Source organism: Corticium candelabrum, chromosome 21 (assembly GCF_963422355.1).
Source record: "Corticium candelabrum chromosome 21, ooCorCand1.1, whole genome shotgun sequence".
Lineage (NCBI taxonomy): Eukaryota > Metazoa > Porifera > Homoscleromorpha > Homosclerophorida > Plakinidae > Corticium > Corticium candelabrum.
The window spans coordinates 4,428,488-4,447,636 of record NC_085105.1 but is presented as its reverse complement, the minus strand read 5'-3'; the positions used below and the strand labels follow the sequence as shown (position 1 = coordinate 4,447,636).

Sequence of the window (19,149 nt, the reverse complement as noted above, 5' to 3'; positions counted from 1 at the left end):
ACATGGGGCGACGGAACATCGTGAAGCTTTTTCGCCGCCGTTTTGTCACTTGCAGGAATCGTTCTTGTAAACTGATATGCATAGACGTAGGAGCGGGTCGGGCATACAGCCCGACCAGATTTCGAAAATTGATTTTCACCAGTCGACGATTGGCACTACTTCTGGTTTAGGTATACACGATTAAATAAGTAACATATTTGTAGATGGTTTATCCGCTTTGTTAGTTTGCTCCTTAGTCTATGTAATCAACAATTAACAATACTGTATTGTTTCAATAAATCAGCACTGTGCATTGGGCAAGAGACCATTCCTACTGTGCGCATACGTATAACCATGTTGCGTCTTCCGTGGACGTACAGTGCACCCACGCATGCGTGGCCAATCTGACACCGCCTCAGCTATCGCGCGAAATTCAAATGTCCTCTGTCGAATAACGCTGAAAATATGTATGATTCTTTGCTAATAGTTGAGCAGCTGCCACGCACGGAGATTAGTTAAACTACCTTTAGTTCGTCAAACGGATTGACTCAACGAACTTGTACGCGAGTTTATCGCCATTCCGTCTCGAGTTTGGTACGTACAGCCTCGGTTTCTCCTCTGAGGATACATTACGGCAACGTGAAGATTTCTGTTAGACAAAATCTGTATATTTCACTTTGTTTCTGTGGAATGTTGGAAGAAGGGTCCCAAAAGGGGTTGTGCTTGAAACGCCATACTTCCACGTGACAACGATCACATGCCTCCAGCTTTCTTGTAGACGTACACCGAACACTGTGCTACAAATCTGTTAAGACAAATTTGGCTATTACCGTTCTGTACTCGAAATCCACATCACTAAAGTTTCGTAAACAAGCAGACATAATAATGTTTCAAAAGCTCAATGGATATATGTTGTACTACAAACATAAACTGTCCAACAAATCTACAACTTTTTATAAATATAACCAAACAAAACAACCATATGTATAAAATAACATCAAGGTTACTTGTTCCTCTTGACTCTTCTGTGAGACCTGTATTGCTTGACGGCTTCCTCGAGTTCATGTCCTGCTACTTTGCCATCTCTGTATGCCCTAATGTAATGTCTTGCTTTTCTAAAATACTTTCTAATCATGTCAACACTTACAGAATCTAATGCTGGTGTCAGAGTTTTTCTCAGCCCAACTATTGAATAATTACAGTATGCTCTAGTATAACGCTTTGCCTGCCCCCACACTCGTTCTATAGGATTCAATTCACAATGGAATTTGGGTAGAAACATGCAGTGGTGGCCATGCTCTTTCATGTAATGTTCTACAATAGACAGTTCATTAGAAAAATCGGAATATGTTTCTAGTTTCATTATCAAATCTTTTCTGGTCTTTCCCCTAGTATCAAATCCCCTTTCCTCTAATGCCAACTTAAGCCCTTTACGAGTTCCATCATCCATTACTAACCTCTGACCCACGAACCGGTTGTCATCTTCATATACAGTGTCGTGCATTTTAGGTTGCCCACCTCCTGGGTTGACATTCATTCTGTTGGCGACCAAAGCATCACTAGATTTAGTTGTGTGATTTGAGCTTTGGTCAAACAACCACAGAATTGAATACTTTTCCTGTGGGTACTTTATGTTTGCAATAGCTACCGCACTCTTAACTTGTTCAAAAAATTTGTCATTCGTCCAATAGCCATCCCGCCTCTCCCCGTATTCTAAAATAACCCTAGCTTCCTGTTTAATGGTAGGTTGTGACTGTTTGGCTGTTTGAAATTCAAGGTCAGTGAGTCTAAGAAAGCCACAATATTCATCCACAAAATCACTAACCATTTGACCAGAGCCTCGTGATTTGGGTCTTATCACCTGTTGGTCTTCTTGTAGCCAAGCAGAGGTCTGGTCATCGTTTGATTGAAAAGTAGACTCATCGTGGCATATAACTACAAGGTGTTTCGAAGCAGCTGGATTTCCTAGCTTAACAAGTTGTTCACCTGGTGACACATCACTTGCATCAGGAGGAGGTAGGTGCTCAGACTCTAATTTCTTTAGTTTCTCTAAGAATGCTTGTCTTGCAAGGACAACATCATCTCTCTCGTGTCCATCGATGTACACACCCTTCTTTCCACTATCAACCCGTTCGAAGCCTAAGTCGTAAAGTACCTTTCTAGCTGTTTCTAATGAAATCTTTCTAGGAAATCCTGGAGACAATGTAAGACTGGGTAACAGCTGCTCGTTTACATATTGACAGAAGTCGGCAACTGTCATGTTGGGCTTACCCTTTACACACGCGTTAGCTCTTGCCCATGAAGTCGCGTTTTTCCTGAACTCTTCGTCGTTCAGGATCGAGACACGCTCGTACTTGCCCCTGCTGTCTTCAGAAAGCTGTCCATGGTTAGTCATGAAGTCTGATCTCCATCTTCCCACAGTCCTCTCTCCCACGTGAATAAGATCCGCCACTTTCTTCATTGCTGACATTACCCCTTGGCTGAATTCTCTCCGAAAACACTCAACTAACCACAGTGAAAGCATGATCTTGTCGTAACGCTCCAACGATACAGCCCAGTCATCCAAGTTCTGGTGGAGTTGTTTGTCTTCGGACGTGGGAGGTTCGACAGGTTCCTCCAACGGCGTAGGCGGTTCGGACGGCTCTTCCATAGGTGGGGAAGCGGAACGAAAAGCTAGAGAGACTTCAGACAGCGCCTCCTCAGATTGTACGAGAAGAGTGGGTGAATCTTCACGTATGTTGTCAGGGTCTTCTGCGGGTGGTCTCTCTTCTGCTGCCTCAACGACAATCCTCCGTTTGGATCGCGCAAATGCGGCTCTAGTCTTGAGTGCACGACGCTTCCTCCAAGCACTAGAAGACATCGTCTTTCCTCAGAAATCAGCCCACGTACGAAAGTAATAGGCTTACTCAGCCATGTGCACGTGAGCATGACGTTGGCGTGAACCAATCAGAGTCGAGCACCTCCCACTATTTTATCCAATCAGAAGCCGCAAATTCTATCTCTGCCGTACATGGTTGTACATGCGCATAAATTACGGAGGCGTGTAACTTAATTTGTGCGGATCATGATGGTATTCATTACAGTCACGTGCGACCTACGGAACGCCCTCTATGCCACGCAGCAGGATTGGCCAGTTATGCGTGGGTGCACTGTACAGTTCCGTGCAGCTAACGCGCGCTATTTTCGTTTAATAGCGCGCGTTAAGCACGACCACTTCTAATTTACCCCTGATCTGTAGTAGGACATGGAAACGATTTTTTGAAATAGGTCCTGTAGTATACAATGAAACGTGGTCGTGGGGAAGAAAAATTTGAGGTTCGTGTTTATACACACCTAGATATACATACTGTAACGAGCTCAATAGATAGTGATAGCCTCTAGGACCACGCTCTGTTTTGTTGTGTGACCCGGATTAGAAACCTCGCGCTTTGCTCGCAATAAACCATCACAGATGACATTTTTAGTAATTTCTCTCATGACGACCGCCAACCGGCCGGCAGAACCATTGGCAAAAGCTCCTCCTCCTCGTGTGATTCACGTGCGTTGAGTTCAACAACTGCGCTAAAGAGCCTGGATTACGAGGCTACTAGTGTGTAATAGTATCCGGCAGTTTGAGGCTGTGCAAGGCCATTCGTTGTGCTGATTATTTCTCAGCAAATTTCTAGCCTCCAAGTCAGTTTTTGTCTCTCATGTCGAGGTTTCTTTCGTTTGTCCAATTGCTAGTATCAGTAAGCTTTCGATCGACATCAATCAAGTCGATCCGTTTATTTTCCTTTCCAAAATAGCTCTGATCTGTTATTTGTTCAAGGTTCTTGCAGTGGTCTGTTTCGCAGACGATCAGCAGTCTTGTCTTGTAACTACACTATTCCGAACGGTACAGAATTCAAATTTTGTGCATGTTGTCGACGCGCTAACGCTAGCTTTCACTGTGTTAACAACTTTTCTGCTCTTCATGCAGGCATCTGCGTTGCAAGAAAAGACGGAGGTACTTAGATAGTACATGTGCGCAGTTGTGTTGGTTTGTGTTTGCATTGTGCTCTGGAAACGGAAGTGAAGAGTTCGTGATTTCCCACACTCTAGCTTCGTTGTCTGTCTGCAAAAATAAGTTCCCGTGAGCTCACCGTAACACAACGCTCTGCATGGAGGCCTGCTACAGCTAGTATACGCGTAAGGAAATGAGAAATGACTCTTGGCAGACGTTGCAGCATTCGAAAGTGTGGGGTCGAACTGTCTCTCATAGTAATTTGCATGTCTGCATCTGCAATCTTTGCACAACACTAACGATTACTTCGTGGTTTTGCTGTGCATACACTAGTTTATAGTCATTACAATCGTAACAACGTACGCTAATTAATTAATACACAATTATTGCTTGATGCCTAGATATCACTGTACATGTAGTGTACGTCTAGGAAATGAGAAATGAGTAAAACAGCCGTCTCGTAGCTAAGAACGACTCTTCCCACTTAATCCCAGTGAGTAGAATTCGAAGTGTAGTCCATGTATGATTGGCATCTTATCTGCATGTGTTTAAACTAACCACCAACATCTGCAATGTTTGGTACTGTCTATTCCCCGTAAGTGTAAACTTGGAAGTGAGTAATGAAGTAGAGGTCACACCAGGTGTGCTCATTAAAAGATAATTGGATAATAACAAATGCTTTTGTCTTTGATATGCAAAAGTATTATTTTTCTATTTCGTTTGTAGGAAGGGCTTAGATAATTTGATAAACAGAAATGCCAGACCTAGCGGGTTCTAACGATATCGAGATCATCGCGAAAGTCCAAAAACAGCAGAAATATTGATGATTTTCAAAGTTCACACCTAGGGGAAACAGAAAGTAGTATAGTAGGGGTTTGCGCTAATTGATCATAACACCCTGCTGTGCTGTCATGCGCAAGGTGTGTTCTCACATGTTGAGCTTGTCCAGTTGCCTCTAATTAGTCATAATAGCTGTGTGAACTCTAGCAGACTTGCAACTGATTGTATCATGTACTCGAGCTACGCTACTCAATTCCTCCGCAAGAATTGGAACGTCTTCCGACCGCTTTCCGTCTTCGAGTGCCTTCTCCAGGTGTAGGGACCACATGTGTGTGATAGAACAGCAACAACTGCGTGAATCTATGAATGCGACAACGTTTTTCTCTACAGAATTCCGCAAGTCGTGCTGCGGATTCGATTTGCTCAAGAAAAAACCGCCAGACCAACACAAAGTAGAGCAATCTACTTTGATTCATTGTTGTGATACGCAATATGAATAAACTGGAATGTTTTGACAAGCACTAACCCCCAGCCAAGCGCTAACCCTAAGGGCTAGGCCAGCCCTACTCTAACCCACATTCCTGTCGTAAACTGACCTGATTACTGTAATTAGTTATGGTAAGCAGTAGCAAACCCAGTTCTAAACCCTAGTGTGAATACAGCATCTGTACAACAATACATTGCATGCCTAGAGCTATGCGTCTATGCATGGTGTCAGTGGCTTGTACGATGGATGTATGGAGCAGTAAATTCTATCAATCTTATACTTTTACTATACTTCACAGGATTTGGGATTACAGAAAGGCAATTCAATGTAAAATTGATCAGGTGTAGTGCGCGCTAATAGGCGTGGTTAAAGCACGTGACGCAGACATTTTCAGTTTCATGCAAATTTGCATTGATACATGCAAACACACAATCACAAGTCTGATGTTACACAAAACAAAAACAGTAACAAATGTCCATTGAGCCACACAGTAATATACATGTATTAGATAGGTTTTCTAATTTTAATTAAAGGGTAACTGACATGAAAAAATCAAAAAATTATTTTATTGCATTTTTTGTTAGTTCTTAACGTTCGTATGCTCCAAAAATTAAAAGTTTAATTTTTGAAGCTATATTCGTGAAGATATCGAGGCGCAAAGTTGCTTCCGGATGTTTCGTAGGCGTACCCCGCCGTGACATCACAAGAGAAACGGAAGTGGCTAGAGCGCATGCTGGCAATGGTAAAGTCCTACGAGAAAGTAATTACGTAAACGTCTGGTTGTCTGCTGGCTGCAGCAATGCGCTCAGAAAGGAAGTTCGGCTTTGATTCGCTTCTCCAGCAATGCCAAGATGTGAAAGTAATGGGCAACGCGAGTGAAACAAGCGAGAAATCGGTGGGATGGGCCAACCACACGTTCAGACCCGTCTAGTGCGTATTCTCAGCCGGAATGTTTCGAAACCGAGAATTACGTTAGTAGGAGGCTTTGGACTTTACCCCAAGGTAAAAGGAGACTGAAGCCTGAAGCAGCAAGCTGCGCTGACGATTTATACTAGACAAAGCCATTGCAACGTGACAATGTGAGAAAGTTAACAAATCTAGAAGAGGAGAAAAGGCTGAAAGAACGAATAAGAAATGGAGCGTAAGTCCTGTAAAATTCTACGATCGATAGAATTGCTTGTGACTATTTTCTACCAACTGCTAGAGCGTGAAAGTAAGTTTGAACCGAAGAGATGAGCTTCTCTTGATGTTGATGTGGATTACGTCGACAATGCTGAAGAATCTGATCAGTGTCCTAGTGTTAGTCCTGTACTCCAGTACGTAGCATTCGCAGGTATATGAGTGCACATTTTTTTCCGTTCCTTACTGTTGGTTGCAATGCCAATTATTGTTGTTGTTGTTATTGTTGTTGGTAGTGGTGGTGTGTTTCTGGTTGTTTAGAATTACTGTCTATGTACTTACAACGTCTTGGCAAAATGGCTCTTTCTATTTTCTGTTGTACTTCACGCAGTAGCTTTGCTATTTAGAAATGCTAGCACACATGCAATACAATATCAAGTTATTTATAAAGTAATGTTGCTTTTACAGATTGTTGTTGACTGCTTTGTATAAAATGGAAATTGCTCGAGGTCACAATTTAAACGTCCGAAGGCACTATGAGACATTATAGATTATCTCAAGTAAAAGAAAGCCATCAATAATTATATGGTTAGGTTTTTTCATGTGAAACATAATTGTCACTGGAGCTACCAGTGAATGGTGTTATTTTTGTTTGTAGGTTGTGAGAGTTGATTGAAACTTCTGAAGATTGTAATCAATTATCAACAGTTCTCCCACCCATCCTTTTACAGCAGTTTCCAACATCCTCGTAAATTAGAGTCGGTTTAAGTAATTAAGAGAGATTTCATAATCTTGTTTGCTCTGACCATCAGTAATTGACTAATTCTCAAATATTCGTTTGTTTAAAATGAAAAGGGTGAGAAGAAGCCAGTTAGATCTGGATTTCTGATATCAATTCATGATTCAATTAATTAGTGAGTATGGATGACAGTACAACTCATGTTCTCTCCAACCCACTTCCAGCACACGGAATCTTGTGAGTTGATGATTTCTACATGACTTACTCTTCATTTCTCACGCTTTCTTTCAGCCTTTTCTCCCCTTCTGTATTTGTTGACTTTCTGACATTGTCACGTTGCAATCCTCTCAATGGCTTCCTAGTACACAAATCACCAGAGCAGCTTGATGCTTCAGGCTTCATAATCAGTCTCCTTTTACCTTGGGTAATAGCTCAAAGCCTCACAGTAAGTGACTCACTAACGTTATCCTCCGATTCGAAACATTCCGGCTGAGAATACGCACTAGACGGGTCTGAACGTGCGGTTGGCCCATCCCACCGATTTCTCGCTTGTTTCCTCGCGCTGATCATTTCTTTGACATATTGGTATTACTGGAGAAGCGAATCAAAGCCATGCTTTCTTTCTGAGCACATTACTGCAGCCAGCAGGCAACCAGAGGTGTACTATCTCGTCATACATTTTCTATTGCCGGCTTGCGCTCTAGCCACTTCCGTTCCTCTTGTGACGTCACGGCGGGTACGCTTACGTCTCGATATCTTCACGAATGTAGCTTCAAAAATTAAACTTTTAATTTTGGGGGCATAAGAACATTAAGAAAAAGCGAAAAATGCAATAAAATAATTTTTGATTTTTTCATGTCAGTTACCCTTTAATTACGTACTGTAGACTGACCGAAAGTAGTCGTCGCTGAGTTTCTGATAAAATTCTAAATTTTGAATATTGGGTTGCCCACATCTGCCGTCTCTGATTCAAGCCTAACCTTTTGTCTTCATAATTACTGTTACACTTGCAAGACACTATACAGATTACAGTTTGTATTGTCGCCATGACGTAAATGTGGCGAACTCTGTTACAACAGAATTTTTCTGATTAGCTTATCTTGTCCAATAATGCTAAAAAAATAACGAGTGACAAATTATACCTATTAGATCAATAAATTTAGTGAAGATTGTGGCTCGTTTTCCTAGTACTCTCAATACATTTTTAGCAATGAATTAGTTAGGATTCTGTAGCTATCATTAATAATAAAATTCCGATGCCTAAAGTATTGTGGTTGGTTATAGCCTTGTTGATTTGAATGCTTGTTAAACGCAGGATTGCGAAGCAAACGACATTGTTTACGTTTGATGTGAATTACTATTAGTGAGTACTGCAATTAGGTTATAGCTAGAAGTATTTTCTTTGCAGGCAATAGAAACGGATGTCAGTGATCTGAGAGGTGAATTGGAGCATGAAAAACAAGAAAGAATGAAACTGGAGGTTGACGGGCAGCATTACTGGCAGCCCAACGCTTTTGATATAAATTGATTCTAACTGTAAAGATCGCCAACGACCAACTGCAAGAATTCGTCATTCAGCACCAAGCTGACAACAACCAAACTTCAACAGTTAGAAATAAAACTGTGTGACTCTTTATTGTTTGTTTCTCATTGTTGTGGCAACAGGAAGTAAGGAAAGAATTGGAACTTGTAAAAAGTCAACTACAGAATGAAAGCAATCAATTTGCTCAGCTGAAGGTCATAGAACGCTTGTTTACTTTTTTAGCAAATGTCCGATATCATATTTCTATCCATATTCAGAGCTATTCCCTGGAATTGCAGAAGAACGCTGTTCAACTTCAACAAAATCTATCAGTATTAAATGACTTAATTAGACTAGAAAAGTAAGTTTGCAACATTTTGGTATGCAACTCTTTTGTTTTAGATTTTGATGGCATCTGTTGCTGAACTTCAAAGAAATCGGTTGGTTATAAATGGAACAATTGAGGTATACAGGGTAGTATTTGTGGCGCGCATTCTGTCCGAGATTGGATATTTGAACTCGATTTTGTCTGCATGTCTCTTTTCAAGCCATATGTGTAAATGGTCTATGCTTTGCAAAGCTACAAATTTTAGTATATTGCTACCTTGAATTTGGTTCATTTCTCACGTGGTCGTGTTTTGGGTAAAACAGTGTAAGTATAGTGTAAACAAGTAATTACCAGTAATTATATTCACAGGCAATGAAACTGGAAATCAGTGATACGAAACAAGAGCTGCAGAGTGAAAAGATAGAAAGAATGTCGTTGCAGGTTGACAAGCTCTTGTGAATAGTAATTTTTGGTGCTAGTGAGCATGCTATAGAACGAGAACGTGGAATTGCGAGAAATGATTTTGGAGCTTCAATCCGACGTTCTGAGTTTCAACACCACTTCAAAAGTTAGCACATCTGATTTAAATATTTGGTTTTTTAGTTTGTCTATTTGCGTGTGTATTTGTTTGTTTGTGTTTGCGTGTTTGTATGTTATTTTGCTTCTAATATGCAACTTATTGTTTTCGTATTAGGAAGTGAGGCAAGAACTAGATCTTGTGAAAGAGCAATTGCAAACGGAAATCCAACAATCTGCTCAGCTACAGGTTGATTTATGCAAAATTTATGCATCCAATTGACCTGCCCAATTTGGATATCGTGTATTGCCGCAGAATGTCTCGATGGAATTGCAAGAAAACGCTTTCCAAATCCAACAAAACAGTTCTGTATCTAAGGATAATTGTACTCTAGTTATAGAGGCGGTCACATGTCTTTTATTGTTTAGGGTTTGGCAGCAGCTATTGGTCAACTAAACGTAGATATCAACACAACAACAGAGGTATTTAAATCTAGTACTTAATTTTTGCTTTTATAATTGGTTATCCCGTAGAAAGACTGCGTTAATTAAATCAATTATTTGACGTAAACAACGCCAGGTAATGATTATAGTATCTAGAGTTGAAATATGCTAAACATGCAGCTAACTAACAAATTTACGTCGTCTTCTAGTAAAACATTCATAAAAGATTTTGACCGGGCAGTGGCGCGTACACAGGGGTTTTTCTCTATTACTAGCAATACCCTTATTATATAAAGGCCTTTGTCTCGAGACAAGTTCGTGATGCCTTCAGGAAGTTTTTGATTTGGGATATCAAACTCGTAACACATAGAAAAGCATCGATTTATACTTGAAAGCCAGCGCAGTTTTACAGCAGGGGACTGGGGGAGCTAAGGCCCCTCTCGCGCAGTGTAGGAATTGAATTTTCTGTACCAGTGACTTTTGCAAATCTGTTTACGGTCTGTCAAGCGAGGTAGTTCTTGCTTACTTGTGATGACATACACGGTACGTACAGCTTCCCCCCCCCCCCCCCCCCGCTCGTGAAAATCTTCTGTTCTACGCTATTGAGCTTCCTTTTGTGTTTCTTCATATCTGAAGTAATTTATTAAGTCTCTGTCAGCATGATCTAGTAGTCAAATTTATTAATTAGGTCTACACGAAGGAGTGCGGCAAGAAATCCATGGTAAAAATAGCAGTCGGGTGCTGGTGTGGTTGACTCGTCTGTCAAGAGGAATCCTCGTCGTATGGCCATAAATAAAGTTTCACAGATATGTTTTGAAGTCAACAATGAGTTAGTGTCTTGTCACCAGGTCTTTCAATATATTTATAATATAGATGGCCTTCTCAGACAATTAGCAAAGTCTGGCTATGGCACAAAAATGGCTGACTTGTATATGGGAGCTATATATAGCATATAGGCTGATGACATTTGCTTGACCTCTTCGACTGTGTCTGGTATGCAGCAGATGTTGAATATCTGTGACACGTATGCCAATGATCATGGTCTGATGTTTAGTTCGAAGAAGAGTAATACGATTACATTTGTAAAGAGTAGTAGAAGACTTTTGGCAATGAATGTTTCTCCTTTAAAGAGAAGTCTGTGGCCAGTAGGGAGAGGATTTCTCATCTGGGAGTGCAAAGACACGAGAAACGGTAGCAGCACAGGGTAGATGTAGAAAGTTTTATGGAGCAGTCAACTCTGTTGTGGCTCGACTTGGTTAAGTCTGCGGGAGAGACAAAATCTGGACAAAAATAGTGGATACTCAATTGTACCCAATATTAACATTTGTAAGTCACCTAAGGAACGTCGAGAAGTTGGTGGTATGTACAACGGTAAATAGGGCCTAACGAAAGGGCATTTGTAGAGACGTGGGAATAAAGTATCAAGACTCTCTCAGAGACAGATTTCCAAACTGGTTTCGAGAAGGAGTAGAGAAAATGCGCGAATCAAAAGTTAGCTTTTTGAAGCGGGCAGTAAGGTCTACGAACAAACTAACTATAGGGGATGGGGTGGTATGATAGAATGTAGGATATTATGCTGTGGTATTGGTCTTTTTGTGTATGTTATTGTTCTACGTGTAGCTATAGTGTGTATGTATGTGCGCTTATGTATCAGCCCTGAACTTTCATTCGTTCATTCATACATTTAGATTTGAGAGATATTGCCATCACAACAGATAAATGTCTAAAATAAACGAACCAGGGCCAAGAGCCCCTACTACGATTTAGCTAAAACCAAAAAATCGTCCAGCTGGCAGGCTAACAGTTTCCTGGCCAATTGACGTTTTGCCCCCAATGCTGATGATCTTGTTTCATTCATTCATTCATTCATTCATATATATATATATATATATATATATATATATATATATATATATATATATATATATATATATATTTGAGAGATATTGCTATCACAACAGATAAATGCCTAGAATAAACTAACCAGGGCCAAGAGCCCCTACTACGATTTAGCTAAACCCAAAAAACCGTCCAGCTGGCAGGCTAACAGTTTCCTGGCCAATTGATGTTTTGCCCACAATGCTGAGGATTCATTCATTCATTCATTCATTCATATATATTTGAGAGATATTGCCATCACAACAGATATATTTCATTTATTCATCATTCATTCATTTATTTATTCATCACTAGTATACATGGCCCGTCCTTCGTACGGGCAAGATACTGTCGTGTAAGGATAGATCTGTGGACACGTCACGTGCAATCTTTGTTGCGAGGTCCCGGATATACTGAATGAATTCGAATCTTGCTTTTCGCGCTTGTTTCGATCGAAATCGACACACTCTCCGTGTAGCGCTTGCTGCAGAAAACGTGTAGGTTGGATTCGGTGCAAATGCAATCAGAATTTGGAGAGAAACGCAAGCGATAGAAGAGTAAGTTTCGTCGGCAAGAGATATTCGATCGCTCGAAGCTTTGCGAAGGACGACGATGCATACGGTCTACACAGGACTGGCGTGGGCGTGTGTTCGAATGAACCGGAATGTGTAGCGTTTGCGTTATCGAGAAATTTTACGCGGGGGTCGACCCCTCGAGAGGGGACCCGGTGCATAATTTTTTAAATTTTTTACGCAAACCTTCCTCTGTGCGTACCGAGTGTGCGTACCGATTTCGGTTGCGAACGGACAGAAGACGTGGCCCCCAAACGCGAACACACACACACACACACACACACACACACACACACACACACACACACACACACAGACAATTTGAGCTTTATATAGTAGATCATAATAGCCTATCAAATAGTGAGACATATAAGTGTTAGTGTTTACTTTGCATTGTTGCACTGTTTTAGAAGATAGTAATAGAATAACACTTAGTTTATACCAATAATTAATTAGACAATTGATGACGTCATAAAAATTGACGCACATGCTGCCTTCAGCAATACTTCCGTGAGTGACTCTGCGTACGCCACTGCAGAGATAGCATAGTGCAGATACTCAAGTGTCATAGACATTCAATTAACGTTTGTTGAAGAAATTGTATATTTATTACATAGTTAGTAGAAAGAGCAAATAAAATCGTCTGAAGTAATTGCTGAATTAACTTGGCCTCTCATCTGTTTGTCACAAGGCAGAGGTTCTTGAATGGCACTTATATTACAGGTCGTGTAACGACATCAATCAGAAGTCTTTTTAGCTAGATCTAACGATATTGACAATTTCATGATTTTGGTGACGTGGCACTCACTTATTTTAAATAGAATAATTTATGTAATCAAAATTGTTTTAAAATATTTAAAATTTAACTCTAATTTACATTTTTGAGCTCTAGATATTAGAAGCAATTTATGTAAACGGGAGCGAAATTAAATTTTGCTTTATAGTCAACGAAACAAACAACAATTATATTATTACCACAGAAGTTCACACAAAATTCATTAATCGATTATTAGCTCTATTGATCTCTAATCACAGATAAACAAGTTGTTTAAGATTTGTGAATCCTACTATGCGTTGCTAATTATGCGAGTTGTTGTCTTGTCAGGCTATATTACCAGCTCGTTCTTGCCGTCATATACGTGATGTAAACAATGGTATTTACTACATCAAACCCATTGGTAAAATTGGCAAGAATCAATCGAGTGATCAGATGAAGCACTAATAAATTATTTTATTGTTAGGTTCTGAAAACTCTTTTCCTGTCTATTGTGATATGTCTAATGGAGGTGAGTAGTCTAATAAATAATAGACAGAACTCTTTGTCTACCTAGATAATACGACACCTCTAAACGTGGGTTTGTTGATATCAAGAATTCAAACAAATATATATTTCTTTGATGAAAAATAATTAAATCTGCATGTATCATGTATGTGGTTTACTGATGAAAACCTCATGGATTGTTTTAGGCTATACAATGGTCTATAAGGCCGTCAGTGGAGTGCAAGGAAACTTATCAGATCTGTGGATTAATGAGGGAGTTCTCAATGAGAAGCAAGAGGACGCCTTGAACACAAGCAACGTTTTCAAAGGTCACTATAAAAACAGAATCGTCGACCAATGGAGAGATTATAGACCCAAAGAGGTCAAAACATAGCAACAATATTTTTAACTAAGATGATCATGATATCAGTCATATTATATTATTCTTTTATCTAACGTATAGGTTGTAGTTGTATTGTACACAGTAGAAGTCGAGGTGCTTCGACTGGTTTTTGATGGCCACCTGAGCAGCAAGACTGATTGGTTTAGCCAAGAACGACTTGCTTTCTCTCCATACGCTGATTTGAAAACAAGTTCCACCAACTTCTTTTCAATCGAAGGAGATGTCACTCGTTATTGGTTTATCAATAAAAACTACGGAGGCTGTTCGGCTGACGCAGGCTGGCTCGTCTTTTACTCTCATAATCTGCTTTCATTTGGTTGTCCTAATTGGGATCCACCCAGTGATTTTGGAATCAAATACAGTCGTGCTACAAATGCTACAAATTGGGCAACGGGTATGGATGTCATATAGGAATTAATATGTTACTGTGAGACTGTTCAACTTTTGTGCGTACTTTTTGCTATTGCAGGTGATGTAGGAGAAGCAGACACTTTGGCTGTCTTTGTTGACTAATTAGGCAATCACGTGACTTTATGTCCTGCATACTTTTCAGCCGAAAATGCTCAACGTCACAAAAGCAAAGTTCAATTAATTAATAAGCATTAAAACAAAAAATACAAGTGTAGTACTTGTTGTAGCTTAGTGCAATAGCAATTATGTCATGCAACATCGTAAAGTGAGTGTATAAGCCTTATCTGTTGTAGATCAGCATCTGCACATATATCGACACGTACAATCAGCTGATGTACTAGTAAATGAAGCTGTGTTCTAATCGCTTCAGAGCTACAAGCGTATGTGCATGTAGTTGTGTGTTTGTTTGTTTGTGTGTGCGTGTGCATGTGTGTGCATGCGTGTTCGTTTGTGTGTGTGTGTGTGTGTGTGTGTGTGTGTGTGTGTGTGTGTGTGCGTGCGTGTGTGTGTGTGTGTGTGTGTGTGTGTGTGTGTGTGTGTGTGTGTGTTTGTATGTGTATTGTGAATATCAACGTAAATTTTATTAATTTTTGTTTATTTATAGTCATTACCATTAATTAATCATTATATTGTTGCTAGAATGTATAATATTGAAAACACAGAGTTTGTCGATGTGATTAAAGATAATTAACTAAATATCATCAATGTCCCACACTACACTTCGAATTCATCACATGCACATGCTTGACATGTAGCTGCGTAACTCTTGTCGAAGCGGGCACGTTATTTCTCGATTCTGCATGTAGCGCTCTTGCAACACTTGAGGTGGACACGATTATCATGCTTTCGTTGAGCCGTTGCTATCATCTTTCGTTCCATTAATTCGTCCGTAGCTAGAGATCGATGTACGTTCCTACCTGCATAGGAAATACTGTGAAGCGATCGACACGAAGCGACCGGATCCAGAAGAAAGCAGCGTCAACGTTTCCTACGAATCTTTCTTGTAAGACGACGTTCGTTCATCATCAGTCCTACTTTAGAACAGTGTACCTCTAAACATATTGCTCTCTTGAAGGTCGCGGATGTTGGTCGTGCACATGCAACGATGCATGTATGGTCCCATGGGACCTTCGCTTGGCTTCTTGAAGAACAATTATGAATTCGTTTATTTTGCAATTCTTTGTAAAAAAAAAAGTAGCAGACGCGTACAACTATTACCTGAATTTTACTCTGCGCTTCTCAGTTTGACGACGGTTTGACCCTAGAATGAATATATGACATCTCGGTTTTTCTGTCATAATGCGCGGGATTGTTAAGTCACCTATTGTTGGTGTCCTAAAAGGACTGCTGATTGGCTCAACAAACTCCCCCAGCATAACACACGCTTACAAACATGAAACATACATACCCACAGACAGACCGGAAGTCAATTCAGAGTAAGCTTCTTGCGAAGCAATTCAACACTTAGTGTGGCGTCCTTCTTTTACGCTCGTAGCTAACTAACAAAATGGTGTTTCCTAATTCTAGACAGCGCATTAGTTTCTATGTATACTGCAAATATCAGTAGAAAGTTTTTGAGGTTGGGGTCAACACGCGTATTTACGATAGCATTTGGAAGTACAACATATGTACGCCATTTGCAACTGAGAAGGGATTACTATTGAACAGCAATAAAATCTTTGTAACTTTGTTCGTCAGGAATCGGAGGATCTCATTTTTTGACCCCCGGTTTGCACTTGATGGTTGCATTCTTCCATTCATATCAAACATATCGCATTTAGGCGTTAGTATGGATTCATTTCTACAACCTCGACATATGGTGGAGGCCAGAATTAGAAAATTCTTTGAAGCGGTGAATGCGGTTCTGGGACAAATCGGTGGTGTATGTACTAGATCTGACAAAGTATGGTTAAAAATTGTGGACATGAAACTTTTTTCGGTACTGGCATTTGGCTCTCATCTTTGGGATTATGATAGATCTGATGTATCATATGTGGTCAATCAAGCATTTCAAAAGGGCGTCAGACGCGGGCTTGGGACGAGGAAGCATGAATCCATTCATGATAGGCTGAAGGATGGTTTCCAAGAAGCTATGACAAGGGCTAAGGATATGAAGCTTAAATATTTACAAAGAGCAGGACAGTCGGTTAATTATCTGGTGAGAGGTCTATTTATATTAGCTGTAGATAAAAAGTTGCGTGTAGGAATGATGTAGATATATTGTAGTTTGTGCTGTCTGTTGTAGCTGGTGTATTTTGTAGTCTGTTAGCTGTACGTCTTATGTCTTAGTTGTCTTTATGTTTGCCCCAAGAGGGAACTGTATCTTTTTAGGTGCGACAGAAATATATCATTCATTCATTCATATATATATATATATATATATATATATATATACATATATATATATATATTTGAGAGATATTGCCATCACAACAGATAAATGTCTAAAATAAACGAACCAGGGCCAAGAGCCCCTACTACGATTTAGCTAAAACCAAAAAATCGTCCAGCTGGCAGGCTAACAGTTTCCTGGCCAATTGACGTTTTGCCACAATGCTGATTCATTCATTCATTCATATATATTTAAGAGATATTGCCATCACAACAGATATATGTCTAAAATAAACTAATTCATTCAAAGACAACATCGAAATCCGGCCTCTCCGCTGCTACACCATAGAAGCCGAGGTGCAACACGATCCTCGCTGCGAGCAAAAAACCGACGCAACTCCATCCGAATGGACCCGATCCAAACCTACTACTACCATCCACTCCCTACATATCTTGGATTTGGCGCGAGAAAAAGAGCCACGCGATTGGGATTGACAAATCTCTGTTCAATCTACATCCCGCACGCACCGACAGACACACCTAGACCCTATCGAATATACAGCGCGAGAGGCTATTGCAAGAAATCGAAGATGCATTGGTATCGATCGAATGGAGACTAGACAGAAGTCACAGGAATTGCACGCGCACTAACTACAAAAAATTGAAATAGAACACCAGAAACGTAGAGAGGAATTGGAAAAATGGCCAAAATACATAAACGAACAAGCCTAACACAAAAGAGAATTCTAGAAGGTCCAAGAACAAGTATTGTTCGTTCTACAATATACTACAACAAAGCTATCGACACTTGTAGTAAAGCCAGAGAGATACCAGATCTTGGGCTATAGACGTTCAGGGCACAGCCCCTCTATTGTAAACGGTGTACGTGTTGTCCTACGAAAAGTGTAGGGACCCGATTTGTAGTATGGGCCACAAACGGGCTATACAAGATTCTGGACGCTTGCGAAGAGTATTTCGCAACGTGTGTCGATGCATGGCTATGGAAATTCGGTCCATTAGCTCTGTGGCCCCATTCATATATATCAACTATGCATAGACATGCAACCAACACGTATCTTCCAGAGAGAGGGCCGAGACATAGCTTGGAATATTATAGCAGTGGTACAAGCGCCAGATCCAGAACAGAAAACGCAACTCCAAACACTCGCCAACCCGGTGGAGCAAGCGCGCAAATTGGAAGAAGAAGTAACCTCTCGAATAGCACGAGCACCAATTCCACATCCGAAACATTACACCAAAGAGCTCGAATTGGCCAAAAGTACGCGTGCAAACGCTACGCCAGAACCGTGTCACACACCAATATTAAGCAGTTGATATTGATTGATAATAACATTGAAAACCAGCCAATTCATTGATGTATACTATATATCAATGAATTGAGTAATACTATATATATATATATATATATATATCAATATAAAGTATTACTCGGGCCAATTCCATCAAACGAAAATATCTGGAAGAGAGCGTGACTGTCCTGTCCGTAGTGAGATAACGGGCACGCAAATTTATGAGCCATCTATAACATACGCTAGTTAACCGTGTTTATCCTGCTAAACGACTGACTCTGAACAAACTTTTTAACGACTAAAACTGCAAATTTTATAATATCGTTATGCCAGCAATATAATCTGTTACTTCTAAAAGGCAGCAAGAGCTTAACTGTCACTGAGCTAGCAAATGACCAAAATTCAAAACAATCTAGCATGCATCTCTCACATGCATGTTTTCCAGACGACTGAAACTTCGCTAAACGACGGTCGTTCCCGGGCTCTCTCTGACCAACAACCTTGCATTTTCGCACACATTTCCGGGCAATCTTCTGGAACGACGGGACGCTCGCCTCTTTCCACGGCGTCATAGACTTCGTGCGCAAACCGATACTGCTCGAAATTAACGTCACGCGACCAAATCTCCCAAAGCACTATTCCAAAGCTAAAAACTAAATATTTTTTATTGATGCAATAAAATTAACGTCCTCGAATACCGGTAGGCATCAACGGATCCTCTCACGTCGTGTTAACTCTGGTGCACTTCATCTCACTGTTCCAATATCATCTTCAGACAAGTCTGTCGTCTCAAGTATGAGAAGCTCAGTTTCTGAATTGTTGCTGAGTGATGAATCGTTTCGGTCGATTTTTGTGTGCACAAGAAAGTCTTCCAAGACCAAAATCAGCGTTAGGTTAGTGGCTACTATCAACTCCACGAATTGCTAATCATGCTATATCTCCACAATTCTACGTTACAAAAAGTATCATTATTGTTATATCTCCCAAAACAAACATGTCGGCTCCTATGACTGCAGCAGCGTGACCCTAACGAGGTGAGGGGACGCTCCCTGCAGACTCGATCATATGCACTTTCTTCCAAATTTCT

General features: G+C 40.4%; 2 protein-coding genes across 2 annotated transcripts; one reads left to right on the top strand and one right to left on the bottom strand.

Annotated features, from left to right (window-relative positions):
* Positions 1-783: 783 nt before the first annotated feature.
* LOC134196675 (uncharacterized) lies at positions 784-2,867 on the bottom strand. The gene has a single exon (XM_062665885.1). It carries the CDS (start codon positions 2,837-2,839, stop codon positions 983-985), a length of 1,857 nt encoding a protein of 618 aa, XP_062521869.1. The 5' UTR covers positions 2,840-2,867; the 3' UTR covers positions 784-982.
* Positions 2,868-3,639: 772 nt separating this feature from the next.
* Positions 3,640-14,755, top strand: LOC134196626 (angiopoietin-2-like). The gene is made up of 17 exons (XM_062665821.1): positions 3,640-3,853; positions 3,938-3,964; positions 8,495-8,566; positions 8,629-8,694; positions 8,752-8,823; positions 8,887-8,940; positions 9,011-9,073; positions 9,306-9,377; positions 9,430-9,504; positions 9,631-9,702; positions 9,769-9,822; positions 9,882-9,935; positions 13,452-13,524; positions 13,588-13,632; positions 13,814-13,989; positions 14,071-14,404; positions 14,480-14,755. The coding sequence occupies exons 3-17, from the start codon at positions 8,555-8,557 to the stop codon at positions 14,521-14,523; spliced, it is 1,266 nt and encodes a 421-aa protein (XP_062521805.1). The 5' UTR covers positions 3,640-3,853; positions 3,938-3,964; positions 8,495-8,554; the 3' UTR covers positions 14,524-14,755.
* Positions 14,756-19,149: the final 4,394 nt, after the last annotated feature.